Raw genomic sequence first — 17843 nt, forward strand, 5'->3', positions numbered from 1 at the left:
AATTATAAGAGTCAGTAAATGATGACTTAAGCGTCCTTTTTAGACAAAACCATTTACATAATAAATTAGAGAAGGTTTTTGTCAATATCCATTGATCGTTTTACTGGACAAGCCTCACATATGTCAAAATGTCAAATGGCAACTTACACCCGATGGTTAGGAATGATCTTAAAGCCGTCTCTGAACCATGTGACCTGAGGGCGAGGATAACTGCTCACAGCAGGGGGATTCAGGACAGCGGCTCTTCCCTGAGAGACCGTTTTTCTCTGTTCCAGTTCAGCAAAGTTATCCATGTCTATCAGAGAGAGAGAAAGAAAGAGAAAGAGAAAAAAATTCCTACTGCAACTGTGATTTAAATTGCAATATGAGGCACATTTAGCATCTCATAATTCTTATACTCTCTTGCAGATATCGACATAGAAAAAAGGGGTCCCCTGCGGTCCGTTCGCAATCGAGTTCCCCGGGGGTGGGAATTAATATTACATATAAAATAATAATAATAGTAATAATACTATTGGAATGTGTTTATTATTGAAATATATTAATATCACTAATAACATTATTATTATTTTGTGGCAAATGTGAGAACTGTGCTGTCATTTTGTTAAAACAATAAACTTAAAGTTTAGTTCACCCAAAAATGAAGATTCTGTCATTAATTACTCACCCTAATTTCATTTCAACCCGCAAGCCACAAATTTCTTTTCTTTTTTTAAGATTTATTTTTTGCCTATTTTTGGCTTTATTATGATAGGACAGTATAGAGTGGACAGGAAGCGAGGTGGGAGAGAGAGAGGAAAACAGGATCGGGAAAGGTCCGTGAGCCGGGACTCGAACTTGGGTTGCCCGAATATATGTCAGGGCGCTGCCCACAAGGCTATCTACGCCGACACAAATGAAGATCTTTTTAAAGAAATCTAAGAGTTTTGTGTCCCTCCACTGACAGCCTATGCAACTACCACTTTTAACCCCCAGAAAGGTAGTAAAGTCATCTTAAAAGTTATCCATGTGACCAAAGTGGTTTAACCTCAATTTTATGAAGCGACGCGAGTGCTTTGTTTGAGCAAAAAACATAATTTACCACTTTATTTAGAAAATATTAATCTCCAACGCACATTTATTAAACATGCATGTTGTGTTGACACAAGAGCAGACGTTGCATGAATGTGTATTGGAGATTAATATTTTGTAAATAAAGAAATAAATCATGTTTTTTTGCGCAAACAAAGCACTCGCGTCACTTAAAACTGAGGTTAAACCACTGGAGTCACATGGAGTACTTTAATGATCTCTTTACTACCTTTCTGAGGCTTGAAATTGGTAGTTGTGTAGGCTGTCAATGGAAGGACAGAAAGCTCTCAGATTTCTTTAAAAAGAAATGAACAAAGTCTTACGGGTTTGGTACGACATGAGGGTGAGTAATTAATGATAGAATTTTCATTTTTAGGTAAACTAACCCTTTAAGCTTCTGCAGTGCAGGGCTCGAAATTGCGACCATTTTAGTCGCATATGATCCCTAAATTTATATGTGTGACCTCAAAATATATTTGGGAGCATTTGTGCGAGTGCAAATAATTGTTGAGGTGCGACCTGTTTTCATTTCTCTGCTAAACGTTTGCTAATTACTGCATAGTATGTGCCTGCTGTGAGCTGATACAGTGACCGGTCCACCGTTCTACATAACCAATTAAACTTGATCTTTACATTCTTAAGTTTAAAGCAGATTTTAGGTTGGTTAATATTAGCCGTCAATCATCCCCTTTCACTGCGCTCCGTTGTCACGTGACATGGAGCTAACTAGCGCGAAAAATGTAAAGAGCTGAAGAGAGAAGATGAAAATACACAGGGCTCGACAATAACGCTTAGTTTTTATATTTATAACATATGATACAGTTAAGTAACATTACACGAACAAGAACACAGTTTTCCTGAATATCCTGCTTAAAACCATCACGATTGAAAATGTGACACTTATTTCAAGCAGTTAAAGTTAAACCACTTACATTTTAGACGCAATATTATCTGTTTTTGTTCTGTTTCAGCAGCGAAAATAGTTCACAGCAGAACGATAGCGCATTTTACAAGAACACAATCGTGTTTTCATTACTGAATGATTCAGCGTTTTGAACGAATCAGTTGAGTCAAAGATTCAATGACCCATTCATAAACAACTGCCTCATTCTTGAATGATTCATCCATTTGAACGAATCATTTGAATGAATGACTCAATAACTCACTCATTAAGACAGTCAGATGGTTGCTTGCTGCCACCTACTGGTGGCTTAGTTTCATGTTTAAAAGTATCATTAAAAATATAATTCTTTCCAACATTTATTATATTAAAAAAAATGTAAAACATATATACAACATATACAAATTTAAGAATTTAAAATGAAAGATGCACACATTTAATAAGATTAGAGAAAAAATGCCCTTTATAAAAGGTAAAAAAATAAAAATGCCCTGGGGTAAATATCCAGATTTAAATGCAAAGCTGATAGAACAACAATGAATTTCTTCAGAATAAATTATATTTACAACACAAAAATCTTACTTTTTCCAGACAAGCGACTTTTTACTTTGAAACACAAACACACCAGTGCTACCAAATAAAAAAGTCAATTTCGAGCCCTGCGGTGTAATGATTTTATCACAGTCCAGGACGTTTAAGGCACTCCAAGACCCCTTGACCATGGTAAAATTATTGTAACACATGGCCTTCAGTGGTTCTTGCTGTAATATACTTGCATGTGTGTCCCATACGCCTGCTGTATTCCAAAGAGTAAATAAAGTGTATTGGATTGACAGCATCTTTAGAAATTACTGGAGTGTTTCCTGAATGTCACTTTTAGTTCATCCCCTATGGGACCATGTGCTACATGCATATGTGTGTGTTCTAGGTGAGTGTGGTGATGTGTGAAATCCATTTGTGCTTCAGCCTCCTGGACTCCCTTTCTAACAACGTACACATGTACTTACAAGCCACGCGAACATCAGCTCTCGTCTGGATCAGCGCTCCCATCCTGTTCCTCACCGCGCACTGATACACACCCGCGTCCTCACGGTTTAACGACTTGATTGTGTACCTGGAAGAGAGTTGGGATTTCCATAGTGCTTACTTGAGCAATGGACTATTTTCTTGCTGTGCAGTATACACTATTGAGTGTATTTTTTGAGTGTGAAACAGAGCGCATTATGTAATGATAAATGTTTCAAACAGTAGTGTACTACATTGTTGTCGCATAACCTCACTACTCTGCATGTTTAATTCAGTGTGTCACTTCCAGTTATGAAATTTCTTTAATCCACTCTTGCATAAAAATGTCAAATAATGAGCCAAGCAGGAAATTCAGAGATGCTCAGATCTGTGTTGATTCAGTTTTAACAGATAACTGTTTAATGCAGAACTGATGGTTCACATGGACTGAATGTGGAATCAACTGTGCGGATCAAACGTACGATTCTGAAGAACACTAGAAAAAATAAAATTTCAATGTTACTGTCAAGATGAAATAGAAACAGAAAAAGATAAATCATACAGATTTAGTATCAGTGTTATTTTTTACTTCTATGTTTTTATTAATATATTTTTTTATATTTGCCTTTGCTCTTACTCAAAATTAAAACTTTTACATTTTTAATAAGTTTATGTGTTTTTGTCATGTGTATTAGTTGTTTTTTTTATATTAATATTAGCTTTTTTTTTGTTTTGTTTTTTTCAGTTATTAATTTTAGAGCTTCAGCTTAAATTTACTTCAATTAGTTTGCAAGGCAACATTTCAAATTTCCGTGTAATATATTTTTTTTATTTCAGCTTAATTTAATCTAGAATATTTTTGATACTTTTAGTTAATGATATGTTGTTGTTGTTTTTTGTAACAATGTAAAATACTTTACTATCGCTTTGATCAACTGCGTTCACATTAAATTAGGGTCCAATTCTCACTATTAACTAAGTATTAATTACGAATTTTGCATCAATAAACTCCTAATTACTGCTTATTAGTGTTGTCACGATACTGGAATTTCCAACTTTGATACAAAACCTTGAAAAGTATTGATATTCCGTAGCATTTAAGATATCACAGGGAAAACGTCTCGGGTTACTGATGTAACCCTTGTTCCCTGAGTAAGGGAACAAGACACTACGTCAATGACGTGATGGGTTCCCATCATGTCATTGACGTCGATAGTTCCCATGAAAGGGAACTGCTATACATACTGCCATACAGATATTTTTGGGTAATTTTGTTGCAATAGCTTACGCACGACACAGGAAGGCTTTATTTGAAACTTTGAACTAAATTTACAAAAAAAGACAAGTAAAAAGTCAGTAATAAAATAACAAATAAATTACAAACTATAGCACAAATAAATACAATAGAACAAAGAGACAAATGAAAAAACACAGCTTTAGGTTTTTCAGGTGGGTCTAACGGTAGTATTCAGGTAAGAAATACTACAGAAGATAAAGTAATCAAATGTAAAATAACAATGGATAGTCTTCATTGTAAAAATTAAATACAGATTAATGCTTACAATTAAAGTTACAAAAGCAGTGAGTGATTTTCTCTTTGTCTTTTGTTCTTTGATTAACATGACAATAAGCAGCTGGAATATTAGGCTGCTGTCACTTTAAGAGCTTATGCACAGATCCAATATACTGTACACTGTTTAACTATTTTCATTCCAAAACTGACTGTATTTACCTGAATACTCACCAAAATGGGCATTTTGACATAATTTTGTATGTTTTAGACCATTTAATCACATCAGTAAGCTACTCAATTTGGTATTTGCGAGCAGTTTGAGAAGCAGCTTTATGTGCGCTCCACTTATAGATATAGATCAGTGGTGTGGGTGCTTTTGGTGTGAACGCCTACAATAAGCAACTAGTTAATAGTGAGAATTGGACCTAAGCTAAAGTGTTATGCAATTTTCATTTTTCGGTGAACTATCCTATTAAATTTTTTGGCTTTAAAATAGATGAAAATAGACCTCATTGCTCATCTTGCTAACACTGTTCTTATTATACACCATTCCTTTATTATACACAACTCTGAGGTCACTAATAATAATGTCTCCAAAACATGAGGGGTTAAAGATGGATGACCAGACAAGAAAGAGGCCAAAGAAGGGAACAGTACAAATGAGATCCCAAAGGACTCTGCACTGTCTATATTATTTTATATTGTAGCACTATTTTCTGCTGTACAATCTCCAAAACAGAATCCAATGACCTCATTACATGGGGGCAAGTTAAGATAATGGTTACTTATACCAAAATAGTGCTATAAACTTCTTAAAAATCCCATGAATTTTGAACATTTGAAATTTGTGTCTTGGGAGTTTTATGTTTTGCTGTTTTATGCAGACTTTATGATCTGGAATAGCTTCTCAAAGATCGCCAAGTTAAAGCCCACAATGACGTGTTTCATGAACTTGGTTGAACTTTGGATACAACATGCAAACAGCAAACAGACAGCAGAGAGTGAGTGTTAATTTTTACCTGTACTCTGGTGTGTATTCAGTGATGTCTGTGTTGTTTCTCATCCATTTGAACTCCAGCGGCCAGCTGCCCTCAGCCAGACAGGTGAGCACGAGTCTGTTCCCCTCCAGGTGTGTTTGAGCACCCCCTGCCTCAGTTTTAAAGTACGGAGCAGTGTCTGTAAAGAGAACAGATCAGTAACAGAATGAAAACCCATGTTTAATTTTGATATAATGAACAGTTAAACTTTTTTAAATGTGCAAAGATGGCTAATTATGATGCGAGAACGAAAGCACACTGAGCAGAAGAATAAAGTGCTGACCATGATATTTCAAACAGTTCAAGCTCACTATAGCAGCCAAATACTACTTTGATTAATGACCAATATATCACCCTGGCCGATTCATCAGCCAATATTTGGCCATTCATTTCTAGACTGATAACTGTGCCTGAGTACACATTTAGAGTACATCTCATTATATGTGTATATATATATATATATATATATATATATATATATATATATATATATATATATATATAAATATATACACACACACACCATATACTGTAGAGAGAGACATAGATAGATAGATAGATTAGATGAGAAGGCTAGAGACTCTAGCATCAGTCACTAGAGTGCCTCTTGAGATCAGGGGAGTGAGGTACACCGCTCTTACTGGCCTATGTCCGTTACACTCACCCCCTAAACCTCACTCCCATCATGGCACCAATGTAACCCACTCCTGTTCGAACCACCAGCTCTAAGCGGAACTCGAACCCGGGTCTGTGGGCATGGGAGTTGGACGCTCTAACAAGGAGGTTAAAGACCGTCAGCCGCTAGAGCGCCTCTTGAAATCAGGGGAGTGAGGTTTACATGCACAACTCTTACCGGCCTTTGTCCGTTACACACACACCATTTAAAAATCGGGGCTCAGTACATGGGAAAGGACATTCAGCTTTGGTTACAGAAATACAAGCCAATATTCACTGCTTTTAGAGCATTAAACAAAGATTAAACAGGTCATGAACACATCAAAGCGAACGGTTCAGAAAGACAAATGTTGCAGTTCATATTGTTTACTTTGTTGTGTCCCGTAAAAAGTGTATTTGTGAGATTTGAGTTTGGAGAGGCACGACACATGAAAGGGCCATAAGAAAAATGTTGTATTTTTGTAATTCCGCTAGGCGCCACTAGTGTCGCAGAAAGTTCATACTTCACCTTTAAGGAGAATTTGAATGACAGTTTGGACTATTCTGAGAAGAGAAGTCTCTTAAAATTCTCTTATATCACAATTCTCAATCAATTCAGAATGGTGAGGGAAAAAATTTAATTGAATTGTAATACAAACACAGAATTGCAAGATAAGAGTCAGAATTGTCAGATAAAAAGGTCACAGTTGCCTTTATTATTTTTTGTTATATGGCAGAAATTGTAACGGTTATGCTTAGTTTTGGTTTAATTTTCACTGCATTTTGTTCCTGTTTTGCCTGCCTTAGTTCTATAGTAATTTGTCCTTTGTTCTAATTTTCCCACCACTAGTTAGTTTCTATGGTTATTCATTATTAGATCACATCTGTTTGCATTCATTTCCTGTATTTAAGTCCTTCAGTTCTTTCTGTTCGTAGTCTGGTGTTTGTGTTGTTACGCTGCTACACTGTTTGGATGGAATGCTGCCTTTGTTTTGTATTATTAAAGTTATTTCGCTATTTGCACACTAACCTTCTTCCTCTTCTTCTTGGACCTTATCGTGACAGGATATTGTAAACACCTCACACACCGGATGCAGTGCGCGCGCTCAAGGCAGTTGGACATAGTGGTGTATTAGAGTTAAAAAATGATATAAATACTGTTCGGTTTCTCACACAAACCGATCGTTTCGTGTCTTAGGACATCAATGTGTCGTCAAGTTTTTTTTACTCTCATAGATTTTGTTACCATTGACATGCATTATATGACCGCAGACTGCAACAGCTGGAGTTAAAAATCATCATTTGTGTTCTACTGAAGAAACAAAGTCCCCTACATCTTGGATGCCCTGGGGGTAAGCAGATAAACATTAAATTTTCATTTTTGGATGAACTATCCCTTTAACATAGTTTTACGTATGAGTCCTTGGGCTGTAGCAAAAAGATTTAGGCCATAATAAAAATGAAATATACTTCTGAGAACATCTGCAAATACACACTTGTCCCTAGACACACAGTTAATGTGGAGGGAAAGTTTTTTTTATTTGCCACAAGAATAAGTCACCTTCATGTCAGTAGCGCACAGTTATTGTCACACAAATTCAGACCTCTATTTTACCAAATAAACTCAGAAAAAGATCTCAAAGGGACTTTCACTCTAGTGTTTTGTGAGAAACTTGTGTCAAGGCCTTTCTGTATTGTGAATAATCTCTCCATCTATAGTCAGAATGGCTTCAGATGACATCACTAATACTGAAGAATTGACCAGTAGAAAACATTGGGGAAGGCATGTGACCTGAGATGAGACTGATAATATGAGCTCTCCCGCTCTCTCTAAATGTGTGGAAGCCTGTGTGCAATTCACACTATGAGTAAGTGTCAAAAGGATAAAAACATTCCATTTGGTCTTGGAATTGCCATATTAAACTGAATGTACATTCACAGATATACTGTAAGCTCTGTCACAAAAAGCAGTGAATGATTTAACAAATGACAAAAGAAAAAAAGGACTACTACTGACATGAAGCACACAAATGGCCATTTAAGGCCTGTACACACCGGGACAAATATCGCGAGCGATTATCACCGACGTCGCCTCGTGACTAAACAATGGGCGCCAATGTGAGTGTGCACACCACCGCGAAAAACGGCTGGCCAAAAAGCGTCATTTTTGTTAAAGAAACACCTCTGTTTTTTGTTTTTTTTTGTGTTTGGTTTGACGGCCGCGTTAAAAACTATGAACTAGGGAGAAAACTGAACTAGGGAGCTGATTGAGATGCACGCTATGGGTGCTCTGCCAGTTCTTGGCCACACCAATAGATGTGTATTATTTCTGTATTTTTACTGTATTGTTTTTTTTTCTTTTACATTCAAGAAATATAGTTGAGAATGTCTGTTTCGTAAATATGTTTATTTGCACTACCGTTCACTTGCACTACTGTCAGTACCATTTCTGACTACGTATCGCGGCTTCTGGAACGTATCCACGAACGGACCCGTATTAGCGTCCACTTGCGCGCAGTAACGGATCCGCAACGAAGGCGTTTGGGACCCGAAGATTGATACAACCGTTACAATAAAGGCGCGTGCGCATCCACGGATCCGACATGGGTCCGCTCAGGATCCGCTGATTGACAGTAGAATTTACGGCGCCGCCTGGAGGCGGAGCTGATCCTCTGGGTGGTGCCAAAAGGAATGTGACAGTCACGCAGGTTTGGCGACTTGAATGCGGATCCACCTAGGAGTCTCCTGCTGTGTGGGTACTATATCTCATATGTCATATGTATGCCATATATGCCATTTTATTTCTGCATTTTTATCATCTTTAACTTATTAATATCATAAATATGTTTATTTGCACTACCGTTAAGCACAAGCGCCATATGCAGTCAGGGAGTGAATATGCACGTCCACTCTGCGCATCGCCAGTGAAAATCGCTTGGGTATGAACACAAAAAAATGTCTCAAAACACTGGCGATTAATGTGTACAGGCCTTTAGAATTGATTCAATACAATTTGATGATAGCATTTTTAATTAACATCTTGGCTTTAGCATGTTGCTAAGCTAACAATTTGATACTTTCATACAACATGAAACTATTTTTGTTGATACTTTTCAGTACTGAATTAAGTATGATATTCTGAAATTCTGACATAGCCTACATCAATAACACAATTATTTTCATATGATGGTCACTAACCAATGTAAACTATATCATCGTCCAGCTCCGATCTGCTAAATGGCTAAAAGGTATAAAGATATTAAAATATTATAAACATTACCATCATGATTTTCTTTATAGCTGCTGTAAAACAATGTGCATTGTGAAAGGCGCTATACAAATAAATCTGATTGACTTGAATATTATGATCAAAGATGCATAAATATTCCTTTTGAAATTGAAAAAATATATTATTGTCAATTAGAAAGAAAACAAATCTTAATAAAAATCCTTAAAAGGTTACATTCTATTGCAATTCCTTTAAATAAGTGCTAGATGCTTCTGCCACAGGAAGGAAACACTAAGAACATTATTTGACACATTATTCATTATAAATTTTATAAGTATCAGAGTTATTATAGTTAACTAAACCTAAAACCATAAAATCTTCATTACTTGAAACTAGATAATAAATGTTATGTCATCTAGTTTCTGAGCTTAGCTTAATTTGATGTACTAAAATAACTAAAACAGAAAGAAAAAAAAACTATATAGACATCTAAAAGCCAGAACTAAAAGACAAACACAAAAAGTATTAAAATTTGTAACTAAAATTACAATAAAAGCAGAAAAACTAAAAAAGTTAATCAAATCAAACATTTTAAAAACTAGGCTACCCTAGTCCATGACAAGTACTGAATTGAGCTCTCTTTCATGTCTTTTTGCACTTGAAGGGTTAAAAACACACACAATTATGTTAAAATGTCTGAGTAAAGTAACAGTTGGTTATATCTTAAGTGAATGTAGCTGGGAGAATATCAGATGTATATCACTGTACTGGATCTGTGAGTTATTGAGAAATGCTTAGTTGATGCATTACACATTAACTTAACTCTTTAGATTTAGTCAACTAAATCTACTGAAGATTTAGTCGACTGAAATCTTATGATATTTAGTCGACTAAAACTAGACTAAAACTAAAACAATTTCCAATGACTAAAATATGACTAAAACTAAATGGCATTTTAATCAAAAGACTATGACTAAAACTAAATCAGAATTTGCTGTCAAAATTAACACTGCTCGATGCATACCTTTTGGAACAGTCTTCTCGTTTGCTCTGTGCCCACTGAAGTATCCCAGGTCAACATTTAATTGAAAAATTCTTACTGACTCTGCTGGAAAAAAATGTCTTTGGTCTGCTATTGTGAAGCTAAAGGCCAATGCCTCAGTGCCTCCCACCACACTTGTTAGCAAATTACTTGCCATTTAGCAGACGCTTTCATCTAAAAAAAGACTAATTGCAGAAACAGCCCTCCTGAAGCCACTAAGTGCTTTGCTTAAATGCACAGAGGTGATAAAACAGAAATGTGAAGTATTAACTCATAACAAGATTTTAGATTTTTGCCCATCATAACTAGCTGTCATTCATGTTCGTAAATGGTGTGGGACAAGTTATGTTCCAAAATTGCACATTTACACTTTAAATGTAATACTTTAAATGGGACCTATTATCCAAAATTCACTTTTATAAGGTGCTTGAACACAGATGTTTGTTCACAGTGTGTAAATAACGAGCCTATAATGGTAAAAATCCACCCACTACTTCCTTTATAATCCTCATAAATCATAAACAGTCTCTCCAAACGTGCAGAAGCCCCACCCATGACTGGTGATAATCCACCTTATTAGCATAGAAACTGTCCTGAGAGAGCCACAGCAGTCTGCCATTTCTGTTTCATCGCTATAACAGCTGGAGATGTACAATGTCTGCACCAAAAACATTACAAATGTTCTGTTATTGGATGTACCAATGAACATAAGAGTTTCCCCACGACTGAGCCACTGAGGAGACCATGATTGAATTTCTGTTGAATGGTTGAATTTTATGAAGGAAATGTGCCGAAGAAAGTCGGTAAAGTGTTATATATTATTTGCGCACATCATTTTACATCGGACTGCTTCACAAACGAGGGTCAGTTCAAGCTGGATTTGCACAAAAGATAAACATGACAGTACAAGTACAAGCTAGTCAATGAGTTGAATGAATCAACCTAACTCCACAACAGTTACATACATTTATCAACTAACCATTCAGAAATGTCCAGTTGCATTCTAAAAGTTGTAACTTCTTCCTGAGTCTCTCCATCTGTGTCTGACTCTGGTTCGAACATGTAAGGCTGAACACTGTTACTGACATTTTGGCTGCGTGAGATTGTCCAGTTTTGTTGTTGTTGAAGCAGGAGCTGTTAAAGCTCCGCCCTCTCTCTCATGCACAGCAGCTCATTTACATTTAAAGGGACACACACAAAAATGGTGTGTTCTTGCTCACACCCAAATAGGCAAATTTGACAAGCTATAATAAATGATCTGTGGGGTATTTTGAGCTGAAACTTCACAGACAAATTCTGGGGACACCAGAGATGTATATTACACCTTTTGAAAAGGGACATAATAGGTCCCCTTTAATACTTCAAATAATTTGAATTAAATTCATTTTGATATTGCTGGGGGCAGTATAAGGCCATTCAAAAATACATAAAAAAAAATTCATAATTAATATAATAATAATAATAATAAAGTCTTGTTTTGAAAATAACACCTTAAGTAGTTTCACATAATCTTTTATATTTAAATAATTTTAAAAAATTAGAAATAGTCAACTGCTTATTAATATTTTAAAACCTTTGTCTGCCAAATCAAGGTCATGATGTGCAACGAGGGTTATTATCATAAAAAAAAGCATTCCTTGAAATAAAATAAACAGTAAAAGAAGTACTTGAATTACTAAAATAACTAAAACTAAAACTGAGAACAGACATAAAAAAACTACAAAGAAAATACAAAAAATAAAATCTAATTTAAAAAATATTAACAAAAAAAAAAAACAGAAAAAAAATGAAAAACACAGGAAATGAAAAACAAAAAATGATATCACAGAGAAGATCCCTACAGGCCCCTGTCTAGGTCAGTAAGAATCTAGAAAATATATATAAAATAAGTAAAATACCATAAAAATAAACTTTTTATGACAAGGCAATATTCATTTAGGTTGCATTCAGATTAATTTCTAGAACTTCTTGACACAAGCTATTTGTCAATGATCCATGAACAAGCATAACATTACTAGTTATAAAGCACCACTAAATGTTACCAAATATCTCTCAGGTTATGACGTCATCTTTGTTCAGAACTGAAACTTTGTGCCAACACCTTTAATCCTTAACCGATGGGCGATACCGTGTTGATCTCACAGGAAAGGAGCTTGATGCCGTGCTTAATGAGGCAAAACATTATTTCTTCTAGTGCCAAATACACCATGTGAGTTTGATAGCACCATGTGATCTGACCTTTTTTGTGGTTCCAATATAATGAGACGGTGTGACAGCCGCATGCATTCTCTGCACAGTCCTACAGTTTGGGGGCGTTAAGTGGCCCCACACACATAATGCACCAGTCTTTTCCTCTGGCCTCAGGATACATTTACCCACCGAGAAGATCTGAGCACACAGACAGGTAGAAGCAAGCATGGGTAATCAGGTGGAAGAAATGGGTTGATCAGTGACATTTACACATCAAACACACACACAAACATTTCAGTGAATTCCAGCACAAGCTGTCCACACACACACATACACACACTTACGTACACACATCACACAGACTCACGCAGCGGAAGAGACAGGGTGATCACTGACATTTCCATAAAGTGGAGGCAGAGAATTCTCAAGGGAACGGGAAACAACATATACACACACACACACACAACCCTTTAAAAGTGCCTTGCGACCAAGAAATCTCTCTGTGACGGACTATAGCTCTCTCAATAGAACTTAAAATAGGAAGAGCATGATCTTTGAAATGGAAAGGACAAATATTATTGATAGAAACATCAGTCTGTGTTACCTGAACTGTGCAAACACTAAGGCTTATATAAGACACGAGAAACTTTATTTGGCAAATAAAGACACAATGTCTAGCGTTCAAACGCATACTTATTCTAGTGATGCGCTGAATTGAACATTCTTGACTGAAATCTAAAATTCTGGACACAGTGGGCAGAAAAGAACCTTTATTTATTGGCTTTTTACACTTCATCACAGTGTGTGTGTGCACGTGTGTGTGTCGTTCAACTATTCCTTACTTTATGGGGACAAAATATCCCCAGAACATCCAAAATCGTTATCTTTGTGGGGACATTTTTTTGGTTCCCATGTAGGGTGACCACCTGGTTATTACTCTGTTGCAGGACAGTAGATGCGAATTTGTGGGACATGTGTGTGAGAGATAAATTTACTATTATTATACTAAGCATATATTGATTTACATTAGTTGGAAAGCCTATTTGCCATCAAGTTGGATGATAATGTTTTAAATCTCTAATAAGCTTTGTTAATTGTGACCGGCTTCACTATTGGCATTCAATATGCTCAGGTTCGAATGATACAATGTAATTTACTCTACAGGACTTATTCAATTCACTAAGTATATAATGAACTGAGTAAGGCTAGTACGTAAAAATCTAATTTTATGCTAAAATAAATGTCCTTAAGTTGCGACTAGTTTCCTTTTTTAGACTTTGCAAACATTAAATGCATTTTACTGGATTCAGTGCATCTTGAACTTGCATCTTTTTGTTAGATCTGGCAGGTTTGATCATGCCAATTGCATTTTAGTATTATATTTCTTATTGTGTTTTTGTAATTTAAAGGGATAGTTCACTCAAAAATGAAAATTATCCCATAATTTACTCACCCTCAAGCTATCCTAGATGTGTATGACTTTCTTCTTAACCAAACACGATTGTAGCTATATTTTTAAAAAAATATCCTGGCTCTTCCAAGGTTTATAATGGGAGTGAACGGTACAATTTTTTTTTGAAGCCCAAAAAAGCGCATCCATTATAAAAGTGATCCATATGGCTCCAGGGGGTTAATAAAGGCCTTCTGAAGTGAAGCAATGCATTTTTGTAAGAAAAATTTCCATAATTATAACTTTATAAACTGTAATCACTAGCTTCCAGTAACGTCCGTCTTCGCGTTCACGAGTAGCATAAGCTTAGGTGAGAGTAGACGCCTCTCGCCGTTCAAACAAATAGGACTGGGCAACAAACTCAAGCTCCTCCGACATTTCTCTTTAGAAATTCTGATTTTAGACTTCTAATTCTTGACCGGGGTTTTAATTTGCTCTATCCTCTGCGCTTCCGCGTTCGTCAATACGTCTTGTGTCAGTGTCACTCTTCGACCGGAACTAGACTCGTGTACGGCAGTTATCGGAAGCCAGTTATTATAGTATATAAAGTTATAAATATGGATATTTTTCTTACAAAAATGCATTGCTTCACTTTAGAATGCCTTTATTAACCCCCTGGAGCCGTATGGATTACTTTTATGATGGATGGATGCACTTTTTTGGGCTTAAAAAAAAATGGTACCATTCACTCCCATTTTAAAGCTTGGAAGAGCCAGGATATTTTTTAATATAACTCAGATTGCGTTTGGCTCAAAGAAGAAAGGCATAGACACCAAGGATGCCTTGAGGGTGAGTAAATTATGTGATCATTTTCATTTTTGGGTTAACTATCCCTTTATGGAAGAAAAAAATACATAGCCAAATTGAAATGCAGGACACTACTTACATCTTGCGGGATAAAGCTTATAAATCATAAGTGGTGTTTTTAAAAAAATGTAAAAATGCAGAAAGTTTTCTGTGATGGGTAGGTTTAGGGGTAGGGGACAGAATATACAGATTGTACAGTATAAAAATCACTATGTCTATGGAATGTCCCCACAAAAAATGAAAACCCAACGTGTGTGTTTTAAATTGTAAAATTATAAAGACCATCCAGCCACTTTCAGTCAGTTTCATTTGTGCACATTTTTCTCTGTATTTCTTTGATTTAAGGTGGATTTAAGGTTAAATAACATCTTAGTGTTCCACTGTACTGCCCGCGGTATCATACCTTTCAAAAGAGACCAAAACTATGCATATACTCCAAATGGTTCAAGAACAGAATGCAATTTACATTGAGTATGCCTTTTTCAGGGGTTTTAGGCAAATTTTACAGGCAATCCTAAGGGGTTAAAATGTGTGATGCACCTAAAATAAATATTACTTCAAAGAAATATTATTTATCATCAGTTAAACTGATGGTGTATGACAATGTATTTCAGTATGGCTTTAAAATCAATTTTAAATGAAAGTGAAATCATAGTTATTGCATCTCCGATGCTTTTTTTTTTTCATTTTTCAGTCAATTTCAAATTTAGGCTATCTTTTTATACACACAGATGGCTGTAGGCACACACTGTGATTCTGCAGCATTTCATTTTTATTTACAAAGTGGTCAATTGTCACCTGCCACCAACTGTTTACTTCAATCTCAAATGGCATGTGGTGTAAAGGAACAGAGAGTGTCCCTTATTTTTCTCTGCTGAAGTTTACAACTCTACCTCAAGGAAAATGCAAATCAATTTCTAGGGGGGAGAGCCACTTAGAACATCTTTTGCCAGACACATAGTAACTCCCTGGCAACGACCCACAACAGTCCTCATAAGCTGCTTGTTTTGCATGAACAGCAAATACATAATAATGCAGTATAGAAACATATTCAATTGTTTTAAAAATCCCAGCACTCTTTTGTGCTCAGGTAGACATGTTTAGTTACAGCTGAGAGCGTTAGTTATTCTTCAGAGGGCAGACAGAACAAATGCACAATAATTACAGTTTGCCACTAAATAAGTGGGGTAACGAAGCATTCAGCACGTTTTTGTTTGCTTATAATCAAATTAAAGTTCAAAAGCATGCAAAATCTGACAGCTCTGAAAATGAAGTACTAAACTAACAATGAATGAAGAGAGAGAGCAAACAAAAATAAATGGGAAGCTGAAAGAAAAGGACATACACAATCGCTCACACATACAAACACAGTCAGGCAGCTAAACGCCTAAAATTTCTAAATGTCTAGACCACGAGGTGTATAATGGGATGATCGTCATTCTATTGTTATGCTGTCACTTGCTTCAGTAATGGTTTCTTACAGTCCGTACATTCCCAGTGAAATATTTTATTGCTTACAGTTTGCTCTTTTATAGCTTAGGAAAAATGTTTGAGTTCAACTGTAAAGTCTGAATTTTATTTAAACTTTGGTGAGATCTCTTCTGAAAAAGGAGACACTTGAGATTACTCTGGTCTGGTTCTCTTGAGAAAAATGTGAAAAGAGCCAATATTTATAATTAATATCTTGCATGCATACTCATTTTCATTATTTTTACATTTAGATGACCATCATTTAACGCTCACTTAAAGTTAATCTTTAAATTAAAATCTTCAATTCTTTTTTTATGGACTTTTTTGCAGTATTTCTAATGATTTATCCATGCACATCATGTGCATGTGCCCTTTTAATCTTAACTTCCCCTTCCTTTCTCCCTCCCTCTTCTCTTTTCTAAAGATGTGTTTACCAGCACGAGGGTGGGACAACCTGTCAATCACGCGAGATCGACCAATAGCAAACCATAATGATCCAATCAATTCCTAAAGGACAAAACCATGTCACACCCTACATTTTTTTCATGTACAAGTAGATGTTTCTCTTGGATATACATCACAATAGGGAAGAAAAGACTATCGCAACTTTAAAGAGAGTTTAACCTGTTAGTACGGAAGAGGATTAGGGCCAAGCAATAATAAAAAAATAAAACCATCTCGAGATTAAAGTTGTTAAATTTCGAGAAAAAAATTGTTAAATTTCGAGAAAAAAGTCTAAATAAAATGTTGAGAATAAACTCATTAAATTACGAGAAAAAATTCGTTACATTTCAAGAAAAAAGTCGAGATAAAATGTTGAGAATAAACTCGTTAAATTACGAGAAAAAACTTGTTAAATTTCGAGAAAAAAGTCGTTAGATTATGAGAACAAATTCGTTAAATTATGAGAAAAAAAGTCGTTACATTTCGAGAAAAAAAGTCGAGATAAAATTGAGAATAAAGTCATTAAATTACGAGAAAAAAGTCGTTAAATTATGAGAACAAATCCGTTAAATTCTGAGAAAAAAGTCGTTAAATTATGAGAACAAATTCGTAATTTAACGACTTTTTTCTCATAATTTAATGAGTTTATTCTCAACATTTTATTTTTAAAAATTTAACGACAATTTTCTCATAATTTAACGAATTTGTTCGTAATTTAATTACTTTATTCTCAACATTTTATCTCGACTTTTTTCTCGAAATTGAACGAGTTTTTTTCTCGTAATTTAATGAGTTTATTCTTAACATTTTATTTCAACTTTTTTCTCGAAAGTTAACGATTTTTTTCTCGAAATTTAACAACTTTAATCTCGAGATGGTTTTATTTTTTTATTATTGCTTGTCCCTAATCCTCTTCCGTATGTAAGCCTTCACCCCCGCTTTTGAAAAAAAAAAAAAAAACAAGAAATGGCATACCTAAACTAAAACAACTCATGAAGCCTTTAAAAGCATAAATATGGACTCATTTGAA

At 35.4% G+C, this 17843-nt stretch overlaps 1 protein-coding gene across 1 annotated transcript in view; it reads right to left on the reverse strand.

Moving 5' to 3' along the window:
- The window catches only part of sdk1b (sidekick cell adhesion molecule 1b), a 310131-nt gene that overhangs the window by 185647 nt on the left and 106641 nt on the right, over nucleotides 1-17843 (reverse strand). The window contains exons 3-5 of the mRNA XM_048198429.1: nucleotides 5510-5666; nucleotides 2980-3086; nucleotides 148-295 (exon numbers count right to left, since the gene is read on the reverse strand). Of these exons, the coding sequence (XP_048054386.1) occupies nucleotides 148-295; nucleotides 2980-3086; nucleotides 5510-5666 (412 nt within the window). The remainder of the gene's footprint in view (nucleotides 1-147; nucleotides 296-2979; nucleotides 3087-5509; nucleotides 5667-17843) is intronic.

This window comes from Megalobrama amblycephala, linkage group LG7, assembly GCF_018812025.1.
Source record: "Megalobrama amblycephala isolate DHTTF-2021 linkage group LG7, ASM1881202v1, whole genome shotgun sequence".
Taxonomy (NCBI): Eukaryota; Metazoa; Chordata; class Actinopteri; order Cypriniformes; family Xenocyprididae; genus Megalobrama; species Megalobrama amblycephala.